The 19,187-nt window shown below is 48.4% G+C and overlaps 1 protein-coding gene across 1 annotated transcript; it reads right to left on the reverse strand.

Moving 5' to 3' along the window:
* Positions 1-13,196: 13,196 nt before the first annotated feature.
* On the reverse strand, positions 13,197-17,362 carry Cytl1 (cytokine like 1). The gene is made up of 4 exons (XM_021649638.2): positions 17,162-17,362; positions 15,637-15,681; positions 15,291-15,419; positions 13,197-13,590 (listed from the first exon to the last, which is right to left on the reverse strand). The coding sequence occupies exons 1-4, from the start codon at positions 17,321-17,323 to the stop codon at positions 13,507-13,509; spliced, it is 420 nt and encodes a 139-aa protein (XP_021505313.1). The 5' UTR covers positions 17,324-17,362; the 3' UTR covers positions 13,197-13,506.
* Between the last annotated feature and the right edge of the window lie 1,825 nt (positions 17,363-19,187).

Consider the following 19,187-nt stretch of genomic DNA (forward strand, 5'->3'; position numbering starts at 1 on the left):
CAGGGAGTCCTTAGATAAAAGGAACAATGGAAACGCGCTAGAACGCCGTTGAAGAGGGGAGGAGGGAATTGTGGGGGCTGCCGTGAGCACAGCATGCGGGCATGGGAGGATCAGTGAGGCTGCCAGAGCAGAAGGAGGCCAGCAGAAGGCTGGCGTCTCCTCTCTGGAATTAGGTGTCGTTGGAGAAGGCTGGTATGTCTCAGAGTTGGAGAGCAGCCTGGGTCAGAGAGCAGTGGGCTGGGGAGACAGGTGGGTATGCAGGTCTGGGAGGTAGCGCCTGACCTCTCAGGCTCTTGGATGCGTGGCTGGGCTTCGGAAATGTTTGTGATACCCTCGTGTCCCTCATTTGTCCCCTCTGCAGGTGAGTTGGGAAGGTGCCGAGCCCATGCGGTGTACGTTGGGCCTTAAAATAAGCATATTGAAGGGTTTCAACAAGATCTTTCAACAAGATTACTGCACAGGGAGGGTAGCCTGGAGTCATTCTGGATGTGGCCACTAGAGGGCAGCAGCGCCTTTTCTCTGCTAATGTTCGTAATCCACTGCCTTAATCAGCCAGGCTGGTAATTCAGGACACAAAGTGGCATGGCAAAGGACCTCTCTTCCATCTACCCCGACCCCTGCTGAAGCAAAGGAAGACCCACAACACCAGAATTGGCTGCTCACCATATTACATCTGAGAAAGTGCAGCCCAGTAGGAACAAGGGACTTAGGTTGCATGGAACCTGTGAACTGTAGCTAGCTCCAGCCTCCTTCCAGTGGGCCTGTCCCGTGATCCTGGGGACACCCACTGTAGCAGGGATACCAGGAAGCTGTGTGGGCTGGAGTGAGGTGTCCTTTAGGGTGTATCAGGTTGGTGGCAAGTGAGAGGGTCTGTGGGCTTCTGGGGGGGGTGAACAAGGAGCAGTGTACGGCCAGGAGCAAGGGTCAGTTTGCTGGCTGCTCTGTTTTGGGGGCATTCCTGAGCTAGGAATTATTTCAAGCCTCTCCAGACCACAACAACTTGACCTTGCAGTATCTTTGGTCCCATGGAAAGGCAACATGGAGGCTGTGTTTGGAAAGTCCCTGTGCAAATGTTTGCTAATTAAGAAGCCTCTTGGCATATGTGAATCTGTTCATAATTAATTGCACTTGTCAAGGCCTCAGCCCACAGCTGGGGGCTGCTTCAGACCCTGGGCCTTCTGCTTTTGCTGGTCAAGACATCCAGGTCCGGCTTTGAGCCCTTGAGCTGTCCTCATTTCCCTGACTCTCTTTGTGGGAGGCTCTTTCGGAAGAATCTATGCCCAGACTCTGAGCCTACCCTGCCCGGCTGCTTCTGTACCCCAGGATGGCAGGTGCTAACACACTGACCTTTCTTAGGACCGAGTGCCAGTCCACAGGTTTTCCAAGTGCACCTGGACTGTGCTTCAAGCCACGCTGTTTCATGAGAATTATTACGAACGATGTTTGCACACGTGGAAACTAAGGCAAGGTGTTTGAAAGAGGCAGGATTTGAGCCTGGATACCCTGCAGGGCCCTGCTGCAGGCCTCTAGGCCATCTAGGGCAGCCCAGTGTGCCCTTTGGGTGCTGGCCATCCCTCTCATTACGCACACACTCTCCCTGCCCTGCTGTGTTCCCTGTCCGGCAGCTCTAGGTTTTGAGCCTCTGCCCTCCAGGAACTCTTCCGACAATTGGATGCCTCACGGGTACACATAGCGGCCCCTCAGCCTATATCCTGGGTAGGAAATGACTTTTTTGCTCTACTTTCGGTAGCATGCCCGTCTCTCTTGCTTACCTCACCAAGCAGGCCTCTCTGGGTCTTGCTGGTGTGCTCTCTACCCCTCTATACACCACATGCCATGTACGTGGGTTTTGTGTTCCCCTCAGACTAGACGGCTAACTGGCTTCAAGGTTGTTACCAACACACTTGTACAAAAACCTTTATGGACAGCCACGGTATTACCCTTGGCTTCCTACTTAGTATCCCCAGCTGTACCTTCTGCCCATCCAAACTGCTCACCTGGCCTAGGAAGGGGGGCATGAAGCATTTCACCTCCCAACCCCTGCAAAGTGGAAGCTGAAATAGGCAGGTACCTGAGGAGTCTGGGAATCACGGGGCAACTACCTGAAGAGCCTTGGGGAACCTTGACACCCATTCTTGTCAGATAGATTAGCCTACTGACGGGCCCACTTTGTCAAAGGTAAGGTGCCAGCACTCAGCCTTGTCCCTGCTTTCTCTTGTGTTACCCTGAGATGCTGGAGACAGTATGGATAAGTGTTATCACCTGCACACACGCATGCACGTACACACACACACCACACAACAAGGGAGTGAAAAGGCAACCCCAAGGGGAAGGGTGACCCTTTTTCTGAAGCACACGGGGTTCATTTTCCTGAGGCCAGACTTCAGTCCTTCCTTGAAGCCACAGTGGCTTTATGTGTTTGAGCTTCACCCCAAAGTCAGGCTGTAGTCCTGAGAACCTTAGCCAGGAGGAGGGCTTATCAGCAGAGCCAGAAGGCCTGTGACTCAGATAAGAGAGATGAGGAGAGTCACCTGGTGATGGAAGCGGCTGTGGTGGGGAGGAGTCATCTGACCCGCTGGGCTCATAAAGGTAGGAGTCAAGGGAGCCTGCCCTCATGGCTCCTGACCCTCAATGATGCTTTGCTGTGGAGCGGGGTTTGAGTAGTACTTTCTGTGGCTGCAAATAGGCTTCGCAGCTTTGAAATTGCATCTAAATTAATTTTAGTTTCTCCATAATTGCCTCTATGGTGATATTCTGGCATCCTTGAGGGAGTTATAACACTGGAATGATCTTGCAGCAGTGATACCTTCATTGTCACTTCCCTTTTGTAATCAAAAGGAGAGCATTTAATTTAAAGCACATCGCTCCAGGCTCTAAACCCATGGCTTCCTTTCTGAGTTCTCATCTGGTGCTGAGCAGGGGAAAAGTGGTCCTGAGGGGAGAGGAAGGGCCAAGTGTGGGTTAGGAAGATGCTAGCTAGTTTCATGTCCACGTGACACAGCTAGGGTCATTGACGAGGAGGGAACCTCACCTGAGAAAAGGCCTACACGAGGCTGTAGGCGAGACTGAGGGCATTTTCTTAATTAGTGATTGATAGCAAGGTCCAGCCCACTACACTAGTGCTATTCGTGGTGCCGTTGGTCCTGGGTTCTATGAGGAAGCAGGCCGAGCAAGCTATGAGGAGCCAGTAAGCTGCACCCCTCCATGGCCTCTGCATCAGCTCCTGCCTCCAGGTTCCTGCCCTCTTTGAGTCCTCACTGCTTTTGATGATGAACTGTTATATGAAACTGTGAATGAAATAGACCTTTTCTTCCCCCAAGCTGCTTTTGGTCATGGTATTTTGTGCAATACTAATCCTAACTAAGGTATTGGTCAAAGAACACAAAATTTCATTTACTTGTCTCCACCAGGGTAAAAGTGCCTGCCACCAAGCCTGACCAGCTGAGTTCAATCCGTGGGACTCATGTGGGAGAAGGAAGGAACCAATTCTTGTAGGTTCTCCTCTGACTTCCACATGTATACCCCAACACACATATATGCATGCACACACACACACACACACACACACACACACACACTAAACAAGGAAAATGTAATAATAAAAAATATCACTTCCTTAAAAGGAATAAGTTCAAAAGACCTATGGCCAGCATGGGGCCTCCATTTAGTAACCACTCACTGTCAGCTTGAAAACTGCAGGGTTAAATGATCTTACCACAGATTATTTCTAGTATGTGACGTGTAGTATATGTTAATTGGCTTGACGTGGTTACCTCACAATATTCACCACCTTCTTATTCAGCCCTTAAAAACAAGTGATAAGGCTTGTGTTGGCCTCACGTGCAAGGAGGACTCGGAAGAGCTTCCTTTACCCTGTGAGCACCAACCATTAGTCTCTTGAGGCCTGTTTTCCCATTTGGTGGACATAAGATTTTAGCACATTGCTTGCAAATGCCCTTCTGTTTTCACTAAGAAGTCTTAATGACATGTAATTATTCATGTACTTATTGATTTTATTTGTTTGCTTTTTTGAGGCAGTGTCTAACTTTGTAGCTCAGGCTCTCATGGCCATTCACCTGCCTCAGCTTGCCTCTCACACACTAAATGATTTTATGGTTTTTATTGTAGATTTAAGTAGCCTGTGGGAAGGCCTCTTTCCTTTCCTATCCCATCCTTGATTTTGGGGAAAATTTGAATGCAAATAAATAAATGCAAATAAAATTTGAGTGCAAATATCTTTTTACATATCTATTTTTTTCTTGCTGTGTCTTTATAACCTATTTTGACGACCATTTTGTACTATGTGTATAAATTTATTTTTTTATTGCCAAGCATGGTGACACATACCTTTAATTCTTGCATTCAGGAAGTAGAAGCAGGCAGGTCTCGGTGAGTTCAATGCCTAGTCCAGATAGCGGGTTTCAGGCCAGCCAGAGATTCGTACAGAGACTCTGTCTCAAAAAACTGTTTATGTAAGTCAATTATGCATGTGAATGCACCCACGCACTTGCCACAGTCCCTGTGTAAAGGACAACCTTCAGTTGTCAGTTCTCTCCTGCCACTTTTTATGCGCTTCTCTGGTTTGTGCGGCAGGTGTATTTACCTGCTGAGTCATCTTGCTGGCCCGTGTTTATTGATATTTATCAAATATTAGCAGTGCTTTTCATTAGTGGATGCCTTTTGGGGAACTTATTTATGCACAGAAAAAAGCCAGGCAAACATTATGCTGATCCTGATGGTCAAAGACATTCCATCCTGTGGTCTAAACGCCAGAAAGCCTCTCTCACACACCATCTCCAGTCTCCTTTAGTGTGTCGAGTAAGGTAAAGGGGAAACTTCAGGTCTCTTCATACTGTTTGCTGTTCTCCCTCTGGACCTGCTTGTAATGTGCTTGCAGCAGTCTGTCACGTTTCTGTGGGCTGTCCCTGGGATCTGTCCTGCTCCGTGATTATTTTTGGTCACCCTCACACTAAGACACCAGTTGTGTTGGTTTGTTTTATGGCAACTTGACACCCTCTAGGGTCATTTGGGAAGAGAAGCTCTTAATTGAGGAGATGCCTCCATCAGATCACCTGTAGGCAGGTTTGTAGGGCATTTTATTGATTGATGATTGGTGTGGAAGGCTCCGGCTCACCATGGCTGGTGCCACCCCACCCCTGAGCAGTTATCTTGGGGTGCTATCAGAAAGCAGGGTGAACACACGATGAGGAGCAAGCCAGTGAGCAGCACTCCTCCACAGCTTCTGGTTCAGTTCCTGCCTTAAATTCCTGCCCTGACCTCCTCCTCTGACGGGCTGGAATATGGAAGTATAAAATGAAATAAGCCCTTCCCTTCCCAAGTTGCATTCGTCACGGTATTTATCACAGCAATAGAAACCCTAACTAAAACTGAAAACTCGTAGGAGCCTTGCTAAACTGGAGTTCTTCACATATGGAAATGTGGTCATTAGGAATGCAGAAGGACCTGAGCATGGATGAATAATATTAGCTACTTCTTCAATGCCTCCTGTGCCTGAATGGGGTGACTCCGAAGCTCTGGCCCTTTGTTATCCTAGTTACGTTTCTGCTACTGTGATAAAAACACCCTGACAATCTTAGGGGAGGTAAGGGTTATAGACCATCCTTACAGGAAGTCAAGGCAGGACCCTGAAGGAGCTGGTCATGTCACGTCCAAGTGGAGAGAAATGAATGCATGTATGCTCAGCTAGCTTCCTCCATGCTTACATAATCTAGGGCCTGAAACCAGGGTGTAGTACTACCTACACACAGGCTGTGCCTTTCCACACCACTCGAAGGATCAAGACAGCCCCGACAGCCATCTCCAGACAGTCATCCCCACAGGCCACCTTGACTCAGACAATCTGTCATTGAGACTCTCTTGCTAGGTGATTCTAGGTTGTATCAAGCTGACAAAACTCATCATCACATCTGTGCACATGTCCAGGCCATGGGGGAAGGGTCCCATTGCTGTCAAAATGGCACCATAATGGTTAGTGTTGACCATGACATCTGTCTGGAGCTGTCCTGACCTGGGCTGGGGCTGTACAGCTGCAGCAGAGATCAGAGAGCCAAAACATTGCTTCCCCAGAGCACATTCCCTTGACTTGCCCCACAGCCAGAACATTCTCAAAAAATAACTAGGGCTGTGTTTCAGGAGCCCAACTACAAAGATTCCAGAATTGTGTCTGCCATGCCCAATAATTCCTGGGCCAGCCTCACCACAGAGGGGAATAAAGCTAAGTTATTGCTGCTGATGCAGCCGTTTCCTCGTGCTTGAGCTCTGCTTTTCTGTTTTTTTTTTTTTTTTTTCCTTTGCCTCTAACAGTTGATGGGTGTCAGGATAGTCCCTCTCTCTGTCCCGAGAGCTCTTGATCTCCCATTCTGTAAACCCGAACATTTCTGCAAACAGGGAGGTTGTTTCATACACTCAGCATTTTTGTACAGATTTAGCTTAAGCCATGCATTTTTTGTCTAACAATCCTCGTCAGGTTTGAATTGCCCCTGGGTGTAAAGTACCTGCTGAGCTGAGCCAAGCGCTGCGAGGAGGCCCAAGCGCTGCGAGGAGGCCTGCGCCAATGATGAAATGCTTGGTGATATCTAGGAAGGGAAATAAGGCTCCACTCAGGGCCTGGCTGCTGCTGCTGGTACACATTGCCATATTTTAAGGAAGAGCTCAGAGCACTGTTCGATAAATGTCCTCACAATGTGTACGTGTGTGTATTTGTGTGTGTGTGTGCATGTGGATGAGTTTATAAAATGTCAGTGTTGATCAAATCAGCAAGAAGCAGCAGTTTCTGGCAACGCCGATGCATGCCTCTGAAACTACCCTCTCTGTGGTACAGGTGTCAGGAGGAAAAAAAATGGGTGTGGACAGATGCAAACCTCAAGGCTTTTAACTGGTGGCTTGTCTCCATTTCACAGTGCCAGTCATTTCAAACACAGCTACTGACTTTTTTCATCCACCAGGCATGGTTCTAAGTGGTGGGAAAGAAATCGTGAAAAAAGAATCCACGGCTACTGCCTTCCTGGAGCACTTCACCATGAAGTTTTGTGTGTGTGTGTGTGTGTGTGTGTGTGTGTGTGTACTGTGTGCATGTGAATGCTATGGGACATGTGTGGAGGTCAGAGGTCAACTTTCAGGAGTTGGTTTTTCTTTTTAAGATTTGTTTATTTATTATGTCTGCAATGTTTTGCCTGCTCTCCAGAAGAGGGCACCAGATCTCATTATAGATGGTTGTGAGCCACCATGTGGTTGCTGGGAATTGAATTCAGGACCTCTGGAAGAGAAGCCAGTGATCTTAACCACTGAGCCATCTCTCAGCCCCTGAGTTGGTTTTTCTTGAAGTCAGATTGTCAGGCTTGGCAGCAAGGACCTTTACTGACTGAGCCATCTTAACTACTAATTTATGTTTTAAACAGACTGCTGCTCGCGGCGTGAGTTGATTGAAAAGGGAAGAGATTAGAGCTGGCAGCTCGGTTAGGTGGCATCGGCAGGGGTTCAGGCAAAAGGTGAGCTTGATTGCTGTATCAGCCGTGGTGATGGAGAGACAAACACAGGCTCAGGGTAGTCTTCAGGCTTCTCTAGAGATGCAGAAGCAATGGTATCATTTGTGTGTGTGTGTGTGTGTGTGTGTGTGTGTGTGTGTGTGTGTATAAGACTGGCCCATGTAATCATGAAGGCTAAAGAATCCCACAATCTGATATGTATAAACTACAGACTCGGAAGACCTGATGGTGTATTTTTAGGCCTGAAAAACAAAGGATTCGTGTGAGTTCTCAGCTTAGCCCATAAGGCCTGAGAATGAGTAGAGTGGTGGTGGAGGCCTTGAACCAGGTCTAGGGAAGGTGGTTGAGAGTGGGTGCTTCCCCTCCCACACTCCCTTTTATTCTTCTCCATGTGCTACACAGGCTTCACCACACCAGGGAATCCTCCATTACTCAGTGTACCGGTCCAACGTTGACTTGTTGACTTCATCCGGAAACAACTAGACATACGCCAAAAGGATTAGTGGGAACTGGAAGTCAAAAGCTCATCCACAGAGAGAGCACACAGCCTGGAAAGCTCTCTGTTGGGAATCCCAGTGCGACCATTTCAACAGGTTTTCCTTGTCATCTCTGCTGAATGGTGCAAGTGCCCTATTTGATGATGTCATCTATCTGCTATCTGCTCCTTTGACTTGGCTCGATAGGCATTTAATAAGCTTATGAAGTACAACCGTCACCAGACCATTCTCTCACCAGAACAGTATAGTGGGAGGCTGGGAAGATGGCTCAGTTTGGTAAAGTGATGTCTATCTATAACCTCAGTGCTGGGGACAAGGGGTGTGGAGTCCTGGGGTTCACTGGCCAGCTAGTCTAGCCAAATCAGGGAGCTCCAGGTTCAGTGAGATTCCCTCTTTCAAAAAATAAGGTGAAGAGTGACTGAGAACTACACTCAACATTGACATCTGCCGTGGACATGCATGTGCACACAGGTGTCTGTTGTTCACGGGTACATGTTGACAAACACAAACTTGTACACACATACACACAAAGTAGGTGAGGGCATTAGGGTGGGACCTTAACGGTTTAACACTGGAATGTTCATTATTACTCAGACTCGGATGCCCACATATGCTCCATGTACTTTTTCTATGATGCTGTGAACTAACTTGGGGGCTATGCTGTCACTGGATGTGGTCCCCAAACCGTGTCTTAAAACCATCAGTCACCATAAGACTCTTCACTCACTCTATGTGTAGTCCATATATATATATATATATATATATATATTTTTTACATTTTCAGCAGCAGAAAAGCAGACAAGCCGAGTGGAAAGAAATTCAGAAATCGTTAGAGGTCGGTAAAGTTGAAGCATGTGACTGTGGACTCAGCGGCACAGGGATTTTTGGAAGCCTTTGCAAGAGCAGCTTTGTAAGCGAGGGGCGAGGGTCAGCAGATTCCATCCCATAGGCAAAGGAAGCTCATAGAGCTTTGCAAGCCAGTGTCTCACTTACTTTGATCTGGCCGTTCAGGAAGCCCCAGGACATTGAATCAGTGAGTGATAGGTAAGAGGAAAATGGGGACCATGATACTCCATAGTTTACAACAAGAAATAATCTACAGAGATCTGTTGGTTATGATAAACAGGGGAAGAATGGGAAGAATGACAGGCCATATGGAGTAACTAATGGCAGGACAGCACTTGGCAACACACATTTTAGATGCTCCATCACCACCTTTGGGGAACAGGATTGTCAGTATTTTCCTGTTGAGACTGGAGAAGCAAAGGAAAATAAGAAAACACCAAGAAACCAGCCCAGAACCACACAGGCAAAGGAAGTAGGCTAGGCAATTGGGACAGCCAAGGAAGGCCTTTGTGGCCATTATAGGGACCTTGTCTTTTGTTCTGAGTCCAGTGTGGAGTCACCAAGGGTTGTGAACAAAATGTCATGAGCATATTTTAATGTGTTACACCAGTCAGCAATCTGAGAATAAGCTGTACGAGGGTAAGCTCAGCAGAGAGGTCACTCAGGAAGCCATGGCTGTAATCCTGGGAAACAAATTCACGAGACCTTAGATGGGGTGGGAGGCAGTGGAAGGAATAAGAAATGCTCAGATTGTTGTTTAGCTTAGAGTGGGCTCCCTCCCTCCCTCCCCTGCACCCTTCTCTGTGTGTAGTGTGTCCTTGTGTGTCTATGTGCATGTATATATGTGGTGATCAAGCATGTGAAGGCAGAGGCTGATATAGATGTCTTCTTCAATTACTCTCCACTTTCTTATTTGAGACATAGTCTCACACTGGGACCTGGGATTCGTCAGTTAGGTTAGGTTGGTTGGCAATGATCCCTAAGGAATTTGCTTGGCTCTGCTTCCCCTGTGTTGGGAGCCACCATGCCTGGCATTTCCACTTGAATGCAGAGGATTTGAACTCAGGTTCTTATGCCTGAGCATCAAGCACTTAACTGACTGAGTCGTCCTCCGTTCTTGCCCCTAGTGTGTTATTTTCTCATATTCCGAATGAAGGTAATGTGTTAAAGAGAGGAGTTGAAATGGGTTCTTCTCTTCTTGCTTTATGTGTAAACACAGTCTCAGGAGCCACAAAACTGGTGGGGTCATTCTCCAAGAAACTGATCTCAGGCAGAGGAAAGAAATAGGACAGAGCCGAGCCTGGACCAGCTATGCTGAGGAGTCAGGGGAGGAACTAGCAAGGCCAGGAGACCAAGATGAAAATGAAAGAACTGTGGACTTGGTGTAAAAAAGACCTGTGTGTATGAAGGAGGAAGAGGAGGTGGTCAGATGGGCCATTCTAGTGACTATGATGATGAGCATGAAAGAGTAAAACAGGTAAGACAGTTGATTGTTGAGTGAAAGTTTCAATGCACAAGTTACACTTGCGCAGTGGGAGACTCCCACAGGCTTCCAAGATGGTGGCATAGGTTACGAAGACGTCCAGCATATGCTAGATGAGCAGAAGCAAGGCTGTGTGTGTGAGCTAGAGAAGCTACACCTGGAGAAGGCCAGGATAAAGGCCTGACGAATGAGTGTTAGATATCAATGGGGGTGGGGTTGGTGGCCATAGTCAGGTGAGTCTCAAGCAACCACTGGAGGATATCAGAAGGATGGGACACGCCCAGTTCCTCATGGTTGCCCTGGAGAGTGGGTGGAGGATGGCTTACTGGGGAGGAAAAGATGTCAGGACATAGGCCTGGAAGCTGCTGTCCAGGGCTGAGGTTAGAAAAAGGCCTGTCTGAAATGATGGTTCTTATCTTGGGAAGGGGGAATGCATGGATTCTCAGACTGCAGGGGTACTTCATATTGCAAGTGGCCCTGAACGCTTGTTCTCTACAGCGTTGGCTTCTGATGTTAAGTGAGCTAGCTAGAAGTCTATGTGAGGTAGGTCCTGTGTAGTATTGCTATATTGGTTTGTATTTCCCTCAGATGAACCTGTGAAATTTGTGTTACTGTCGCCCTTATCTTACTGATGAAGAAAGTGGGCCACAGAGGCTGAGGAAATTGCTTCCCTGCATATAGTCACCCAGCGCCAGAGCTAAGATGGGGTTCTTTCCTTAAACCTTCTTCACTCACTTCCTTTTCTGGCTTCAGTGGGTGATTAAATCAGTTGTGGAAACTACGACATTGGTTCTAACAGGCAACAGTCCCATGGCAGGGACAATCCTTCTGATGGGGAAGACATGAGAGAAGATATTGCCATATCCTTCCTTAGGACAAAAAGAGATGACAGTAGAGAGACCTGTGGGAAAACTGAATGTTGGACCCAGTCTAGACAGAATGTGTATCCGGTATGTCCAGTTGACATCAAGGTGGAAAGGAGCAGATGGAGACAACCGATACCGAGAGACAGTACCGACCAGTTCACTCTAAAGGAAGGTGCCTGGGTCAGGGGCTATGTTCTCAGCTCAGCTTAGAGATGGGCTGGCACCCAGAATGCAGCAACTTCATTTGTTAGTTTTGAAGTCCAAAGCAGATCCCTTACAGAACTGATAATCTCAATTGTAAATGACAGGTCCCAAAGTTTCTGCTAGGAGGGGAGTCTCCTTTCTGTGGCCCCAGCTCTACAGCTGGTTTGGGGTCACAAAGCTCTGCCTGGACGGGCCTGACCATCACTAGCCTTGTTTGTGTCCTAATTACACCATGTTGTCAGCTCTGGCCACGCTTGTGTTGGAGCCTCATGTCTGTGCCTTTGCCCCTTCGTAGCTCACCAGTTTGTAGGCCTGTTTGAGGTCCTTTTGAAACCTGGAATTGTCTGAGAAGCCCTCTGCCTTAAACATTGGAGACAGTGTTTGATAATAAACCTCAGAAATGTCATGAAGAAGATTCAGCATGGCTGGGGTGCCATGCGCCAGGCACAGTGCCTCCATAGGTCGATGCGGGAGTGGAGTCACAGAAGGTCATTCTGTGGCATTGTTTTCCTTTGCCCTATACTCTGAAGTATTCACCTCTCGCAACTGTGAACATGACCTTATTTGAACTTAGGATCTGTACAAAGCCTATCAAATCAAGACGATCTTGAGGACCGGGGGTGCAGGGAAGTGGCAGCAAGGTTACTAGAGTTTGGAGTGGGTAAAGGTGGGCCCTAGTTTAACAATTAGTGTCCATGTAAGAAGAGGGAGACTAGGACAGAGACAGATATGGCAAGAGTACTGTATCAAGGGGAGACTGAGGTGACTTGTCATTGTGGTCACCTGTAGCAGCACATCTGCTCACTGCTTGCTTGTCTTCTCCAGGCTTGCTGTTCCTCCCAAGTCCCACCCACAGCAGCACATAGAAGGCAAGGGAAAAGTCCGTGTTGGATTTTGGAGAACACACCCACTACTGGCATCTCAGCCCAGAGCGTGGCCTCTTACATCATAAGACCACACAATTCTCTGATGACAAGCTGCCTCTGTGTCACCTTGTCACAATAGCCCTATAACACTGGCAGATTGACTGTCACCCAGGCAGTCTTCAGGATCATCTGGAGAGCCAGAGTGTCTGAGGTCAGGAGAACAGCCTGGCCTGTGCAGTTCAGATCCTGACATGACACAAGTCTCACATGGAAGCAGGAGCTTTGCCAAGAATCTACTCTTGGTTTCCTAAGTTATTAAAATCAGTATGCTTTACATCCAGGGGACCAATGTGGGAAGAACATGGATTTCGGTTCACCAGGCTTGGCTTCAGCCAAGCTCTCCATTCAACAGCTGCTGGCCTTTGAGCAGGTCAAGCCACCCAACCCACTATTAGTCTGCTTCAGTGTCTATCCCTCCAGAGGGCACAGTGCGATCTGTTCCCACTGGTTGCATCCAAAGGGACACTGTGTTCCCTGCAGAAGTTGGAGCATCTTCCAACCTCTGAGCCCTAGCTATTTATATGGGTGGTGGAAAATGGACTCAGACATAAGCTTAATGGAGAAGAATCAACAATTGCATCATGGGAGTAGTGCGTGCTCTGAGGGAAAGTGAGGGGGAAACTCTCTGAGGCCACCATGGGGTGATACAGCAGAACCCCTGCTTCTCGAGTAAAGGTTTATTTGGTTTTCATCACCCTCCAGTGAAAGGGTGGCTCATTCACACTACCTAAAAGCCTTGTAAATACATTGCAAAAGCAATAAAAATGCTTTAAAATGAGAGAAAGGAAGAAAAGCTTGTAGAGAAAGGAAGCATAAAGTTGAAGCCTCTTTGGGCATAAGCAGAGACCAGAAAAAAAAAGAATGGTCTGTTATTTCATTAAAGCAGTCACGAAGCTATGGGTTTTTCTCTTCCCATGCTACTCGTGCCCCCAAAAGAAGCCAGTGTGCACTTTCCCATTTGTGCCTCTTCTATACTGATGAGACACCTAGAAGCTGAACTTCCAAACTGTGCACAAAGCTTGCTCGGCAGCAGGATCCTAACTAGTGTTTCAGAAGGTAGAGAGACGTACTGCAGGTCCACTGGCTGCACTACAGAGAGGTCTGGGGTGCAGTAGCTCTGCTTTGGACAGCCAGCCCAGCTTCCGGCCTCTGGCTTGTTCTTCTGGCCCACCTGCTGTCTTAGCTCTGCCAGTCTGAAGGACCCATGGTCTCAGGGATCGGGTGTTCCAAAGCATTGCAGTCATCTGAGTTGAACACTAAGTCCTGGAAAGGGCAAGCAAGCAGTGAGCAGATGTGCTGCTTCAGGTGTCTCTGGAGCACCCAGACAGTGCTAGCGTGCCTGTAACCCTCTAAGACTGTCCGGGTGTCCCTGGTGTGTAGAATCACACTTCTGTCCCTAGGAGAGCTAGTGCTTTCTTTCTTTCTTTCTTTCTTTCCTTCTTTCTTTCTTTCTTTCTTTCTTTCTTTCTTTCTTTCTTTCCTTCCTTCCTTCCTTCCTTCCTTCCTTCCTTCCTTCCTTCCTCTCTCTCTCTCTCTCTCTCTTCCTTCCTCCTTTTTAAAAAAATATTTTATTTTATTTCATGTGCATTTGTATGAATGTGTCAGATCCCTTGGAAGTGTCACAGACAGTTGAAAACTTCCATGTGGGTGCTGGGAATTGAACCCAGGTTCTCTGGAAGAGCAGCCAGTGCTCTTCACCACTGAGCCATCTCTCCACAATGGTAATTTTCTTTCTTCACATTCTCATTGGAATTTACTCAGGCTTTGGTTGACCAAATGGACAGATGGCTGAGTGGTGGGTAGGATGAATGGGTGAAGCTACTGCAGAATTGTATACCAGCTCCAACTTCCAACCACTTCGCCCAGTGCACGCACCAGAAGGCACTCTGCTAATTCCAACTTCCCTTCTCCACAACAAACCAAAGGAGTTCAGGAGTGAAGAGGGACTGGCACAGGAGACACTATCAGCAATCTAAGGATTCTAGAGGGGAGGGCCTTACTCTGGCTAGGCGGGTGCCTCCATGTGTACACACATGTGCTTCTCATATACTCTCCCCACTCCCAACACACACACACACACACACACACACACACACACGGGAGATCGGGAGATACTGAGGAGATAGTTCAGTAAGTAAGACCATTTTCTGCACAAGCCTGAAGACCTGAGTTCAAATCCCCCAGGACCTATGTAAGAGGCTGGGTATGGCTGTACACATATAATACCAGAACTGTGGGGAGAAGAGACAGGAGGATATTTGGAACTTACTGTCAGCCAGCCTAGCTCAAGGAAATAGGCAGAGAGTGTCAGAGCAAGGCACTTGATGTCCTCGTGCTGGCCTCCACTTGTGTGTATATACACATTTCATATTCTTTCTCTGTCTCTTCCACACATACAAACACAACAGTATCTTTTTTAAGGAACCTGGAATTGTACATGTAGCTATCTTGCTAGGTCTCTTTAGGGGGAGACAGTAGAGAGTAGTCAGCTCTAGTGGTGTAACTATCAGAACCCTTCTTCTGATGTCACCAGATGGCCACTTAAGTGATGTGTGAAGAAGTGTTCCCACAGGGAAGGAGAAAAAGGGGACACAGATCAGCACTATCTGGAGCGGGGGCTGTGGGAGCACAATGCTAGCTTTCTGTTCCCTTATACCCCACAACCAGCCCCTATGATGACACTCAAGCACACCTAAACCCTCCTTCAGAAGGTGTCTTCTGGCTACCTCTGGCTCTTGCACTTCGCCTTGAGTGTCTATGGAGTGGCCTAGGAGTGAGCCACCCACATAGTCTCCATGGGCAGCTGTGGGAGGTGAGGGGCCCCATTCCAAGTCCTGCTCAATTAACAAGGGTGACTATTGCAGAAAAGCTGCTTGGACTTGAAGTCCCTTCCCCAGCCCTCCTTCCAGCCCTCCTCTCTGCGATGCTCAGAGGAGAAAAGGGCTCTCGAGAGCCTCACATACCCGCCTGCAGAAGGATTTCATGATGATATACAGCTTCCGCACTCTTTCCTTCAGAGCGTCCACTTCAGCCACTTTCCAGCATTGAGGAGAGGCCACAAAATCCCGCAGCTTGGCCAGCACACAGGAATTCTGAGAGTGGGAGCAAGAGAGGGCTGTAAGAGAAGCAGGAACCAGACGGCCAGGGACTGAGCCCTTGAGCCCTCCAATAAAGCATAAGAGCTCTCCTCAACTCCGGCTGCCCCCTCAGGCCAGGAGCAGAGGTAATTCACCTCCTCCTACCCCACCCCAGCCCACCCTCTCCCCGCCACCCTACCCCATCCCTTCCCACCAGGCATCACTCTCTTACATGGATGTCCAGGTAGAGCCAGGGCAAGTACCTCACACATGGATCCTGCAGGAAGGAAGCAAGTGGATGGGACGCCCGTAGGGGCAGCTTGGTCACAGCCTGCTTTCTGCTAGCTGCCCCAGAAAATAGCTCCAGAACTTTTTTTTCTTTTTTCCTGATGACAGGACACGTAGAGCATGTCTTGCATCATGACACCTGCTCTTGCAGGATCTTACTTCAGAACATAGTCTTTACAATACTGTGAATTAGGATACTGTTTTACACAAGCACATGTGTACAAGCATGCACAAACATAGGTAGGACATTATATAGTACTGTAGATATAATATATTCATATAGGCAAGCTTGCTTTGCAGCAGCTAGCTGTATGAAGACTACATACATACATATATCTTAATGTATTTATCTCTATAAAAGCTTTAATCTGTAAGACAGAACACATCACCACAAAGAGGTATGTGTGTGTGTGCACGTGTGTGTGTGCAGGACCAAAGGCCTGCACATCTCCTGTCCTCCCCTCTAGGAACCTCTGTGGGACCTGGGGCTGCTCTTTTCTTTCTTGTAACTCAGTTCCTCAGCTGTGAATTAGAAGAGTGAGTAGTTTGTCTTCCACTTCATCCCACTCTGTGGCTCTGAGCCTTTGCCCTTCCTTTCTAGCACCAGATGTCTCTAAAGGTCAGTGCTGTGTCCAAAGAAGTGTTGCACAAAAGAACATAAGTTTATTGCATGGTGGTGTTAATAAGCAGCTTGCAAAGCCACTGGTGCTATGTAGTCCATATTCCACCACCTCCACCACGAGTGAATGCTGCCCTCCAATTGTTATAGCAGCCGTTGACTCTAGGTGGCAGGATCACAAACACCATTTTTTTCCTGGTCCTTTGTGCATTTTCCTGCTACGCTACAATCTATCATGTTTAACACGAGGCATTAATGGATGCCATTTAACTTCTGAAAAGAAAATGCAGAGTGTTAAGATACTATGAGCCTCAATACCTGAGTAAAATGTTGGGGTCTGTTTGAAGCATATGCAAGCAGCATACAGTCCTGAAGTTTACCCAGGCTCTCAGTGGAGTGGAATATGTTTTGCTTCTACTAGAGATAAGCAGGCAGAGGACCCCGACTCTCTCTCTCTCCCTTGCAGCACTCCTCAGGGGATGCCTTGAGTTACTGGGGTCTTCCTCTGGAGATAGGGCTAACAGCCTTAACACTTGCCCTGTGTCCCTGTGGTTAATCCTTTCAGCCCCATTGCACCCAGGGAGATGTAATTATCCTCCTTCTTTACAGAGAAGGAAACTGAGATGGGGGTTGGGGGGGAGTAATTGTCCCACAGTCCCTCAACAGATAAAGAGTGTGTCACCACCCCCGCCTTGGCATACATTGTTGGTCATCAGGCTAATGACAGAACTAAATGAGCTTAATTCACTAGTTTTGTGTAACTCAACCTCTAGTCTCTGTAGGGAGCTCTGTCTATCTATCTTTCATCTATCTATCTTCCCAAGGCAGGAGAGGCAAATGAGGACCTTACCTCAGGCTCTGAAGCCTGCAGGCTCTGGAAATCTGCCATGATCTCACGGCTCAGGGTCAGCATCCTGAAGTAGCAGGTTGGGGGTGCAGGCTGTACTGCCAGAGGCCAGGCCATCACCAGCAGCAGCAGCGGCAGCAACAGAGGCAGTATCCTGGGTGCCATGGTGCCTGCTGTCTACTGCTGGGCCAGCTGCTTTAAACAGCTGCTGGGGGATTGCCATGGCTCAGGCTCTCCACCTTTTTCCTGTGGGCCCCCAGCCAGGGCCGGTAATCCAAAAAGGGTGGGACCAAGAATATGACATGCCCATAGTGTCTGGGACACTGGATTCTTTGAGAAGGAAGCTGTAGTAATGGGGGGGGGTGTTGCAGGGTTGGGGGGCTGGAGGCACTGAGAAGGGAAACAGGCATTCACTTTCTACCAGAAATTTCTCTCATGGCAGAAAGGGTAGTTGAGAGGATCAGAGGGGAATCCTAGAGAGGTGGAAGAATGGGAGACTGGATTAGAGGTCAGGAAGGGTCAGTGTTGTCCAGTGTCATAATGGGGACTGTTTCCTAAGATTGGCTGATCTCCTGGAGCAGAATCTGCTGCTCAGGACAATGTGTAGGTCTGGGATCAAGCAGACTGGGTACTATCCTCCACAGAGCAGCCACTGAGCAGGATGGAGACTGTCAGATACAGTTCTGATTCTGGAAGAGAGACTTCCTCTGCACTTCTGGCTCTCAGCTGTGTGGACCATCACTGAGTCCTTACTATGGGCCCCAGAGGACAGAGAAGGAAAAGCCTGTTTCTTTTTATAGAAGCAGCATCACACCCACATTTAGGTGCTGAGGTGCAAAGTGGCTCCATCTCCCCCCCCCCCCCCGACACAGCCTTGGATCAGTTTCTTAAATCTTTTTCACTTTCCTACTGAGTGCAATGGACTGACAAGTGACCCTAGCTCAGGCCACAGTGAGGAATAGTCAGGACACTGCACAGGCCAGGCAGAGCTTGTGCCAGGAACGTGGTGCCAAAACAGGAGTCACCAAGACTTCTGAGCTATGCTCATGGCCCCTGCTAAAGTCTAACCTTGCCAGAGGAAACAGTCCTAAAGAGTGAGGTTGGTACTCCCAGGACCCAGTGTGTTGCTTTGATAGTAGCACTCATCAGGGTAACTGCAGCTACAGGAGCTTTGCAGTAAAGAAGCACAGTGCGTGGGGCTCACTGTATTCCCAGACAAGAAATCAGAGCATCTCTGTGCAGTATGACACTGGGTAGTGGCACCAGGGTCCTGGACCTATGTCTGGAACTGCTGACGCCAAAGCCTCCTGCATCTAGGGGCCTGGCTGAGCTGTCCATTTGATGACCTCAGCGGCAGAAACAGAGCATAATGTCCCGGATGCTGGCAGGACTGAGGTAGCCTCAGAGATGAATACCTGGCTCCATGTTTGTGGGAGAATCCCTCCCCAGACTTGGCGCCTGTTCCCTGTTTATAAACAGGTGGCTTTACCCTGGGCAATGGCTGCTATCCCTGCCAGTCCTCACATTTTGTTTATCTATTTCCTGATGTTCATAGCCCTGGGTAGGGATCATAAGCTGCCCTTTCCTGTTTTGAAGGCAGCAGTGTGTTCCCTAAAATCCTTCAGAGACTTGACCTTGGACCTGGGCAAGCAGTGCTCAGTGGGCAGAATAGTGTGTGTGTGTGTGTGTGTGTGTGTGTGTGTGTGTGTGTGGTGAGGGCAGATTTCCTCTGCAAGTCCTCTGCAAGTCGAATCTGCATGCTCTGGCCTTCCTGATGCAGGGTCTGTGTGACTCCTGGCAAATTCGTCCCCTGGCCAGAGACTGCAGGTCTGTTTGAAATGACACAGGGCTTCCGGATGTGTACACTAACCTCAAATCCAGGACACAGGGAGAATTAAACCCAGACTCCAAACAAGTTCTCCGCAACAATTTCTCACCACACTGCTGACAAGTATAGTCCTCAGGGTGTTTGAGCTGAGACTGTGTCCCGGAAAGCCTGATCCCGTTCCTCCAGGATGCCACTCGGGCT

This window comes from Meriones unguiculatus, chromosome 12 (genome assembly GCF_030254825.1).
Source record: "Meriones unguiculatus strain TT.TT164.6M chromosome 12, Bangor_MerUng_6.1, whole genome shotgun sequence".
In the NCBI taxonomy this organism is placed as follows: domain Eukaryota; kingdom Metazoa; phylum Chordata; class Mammalia; order Rodentia; family Muridae; genus Meriones; species Meriones unguiculatus.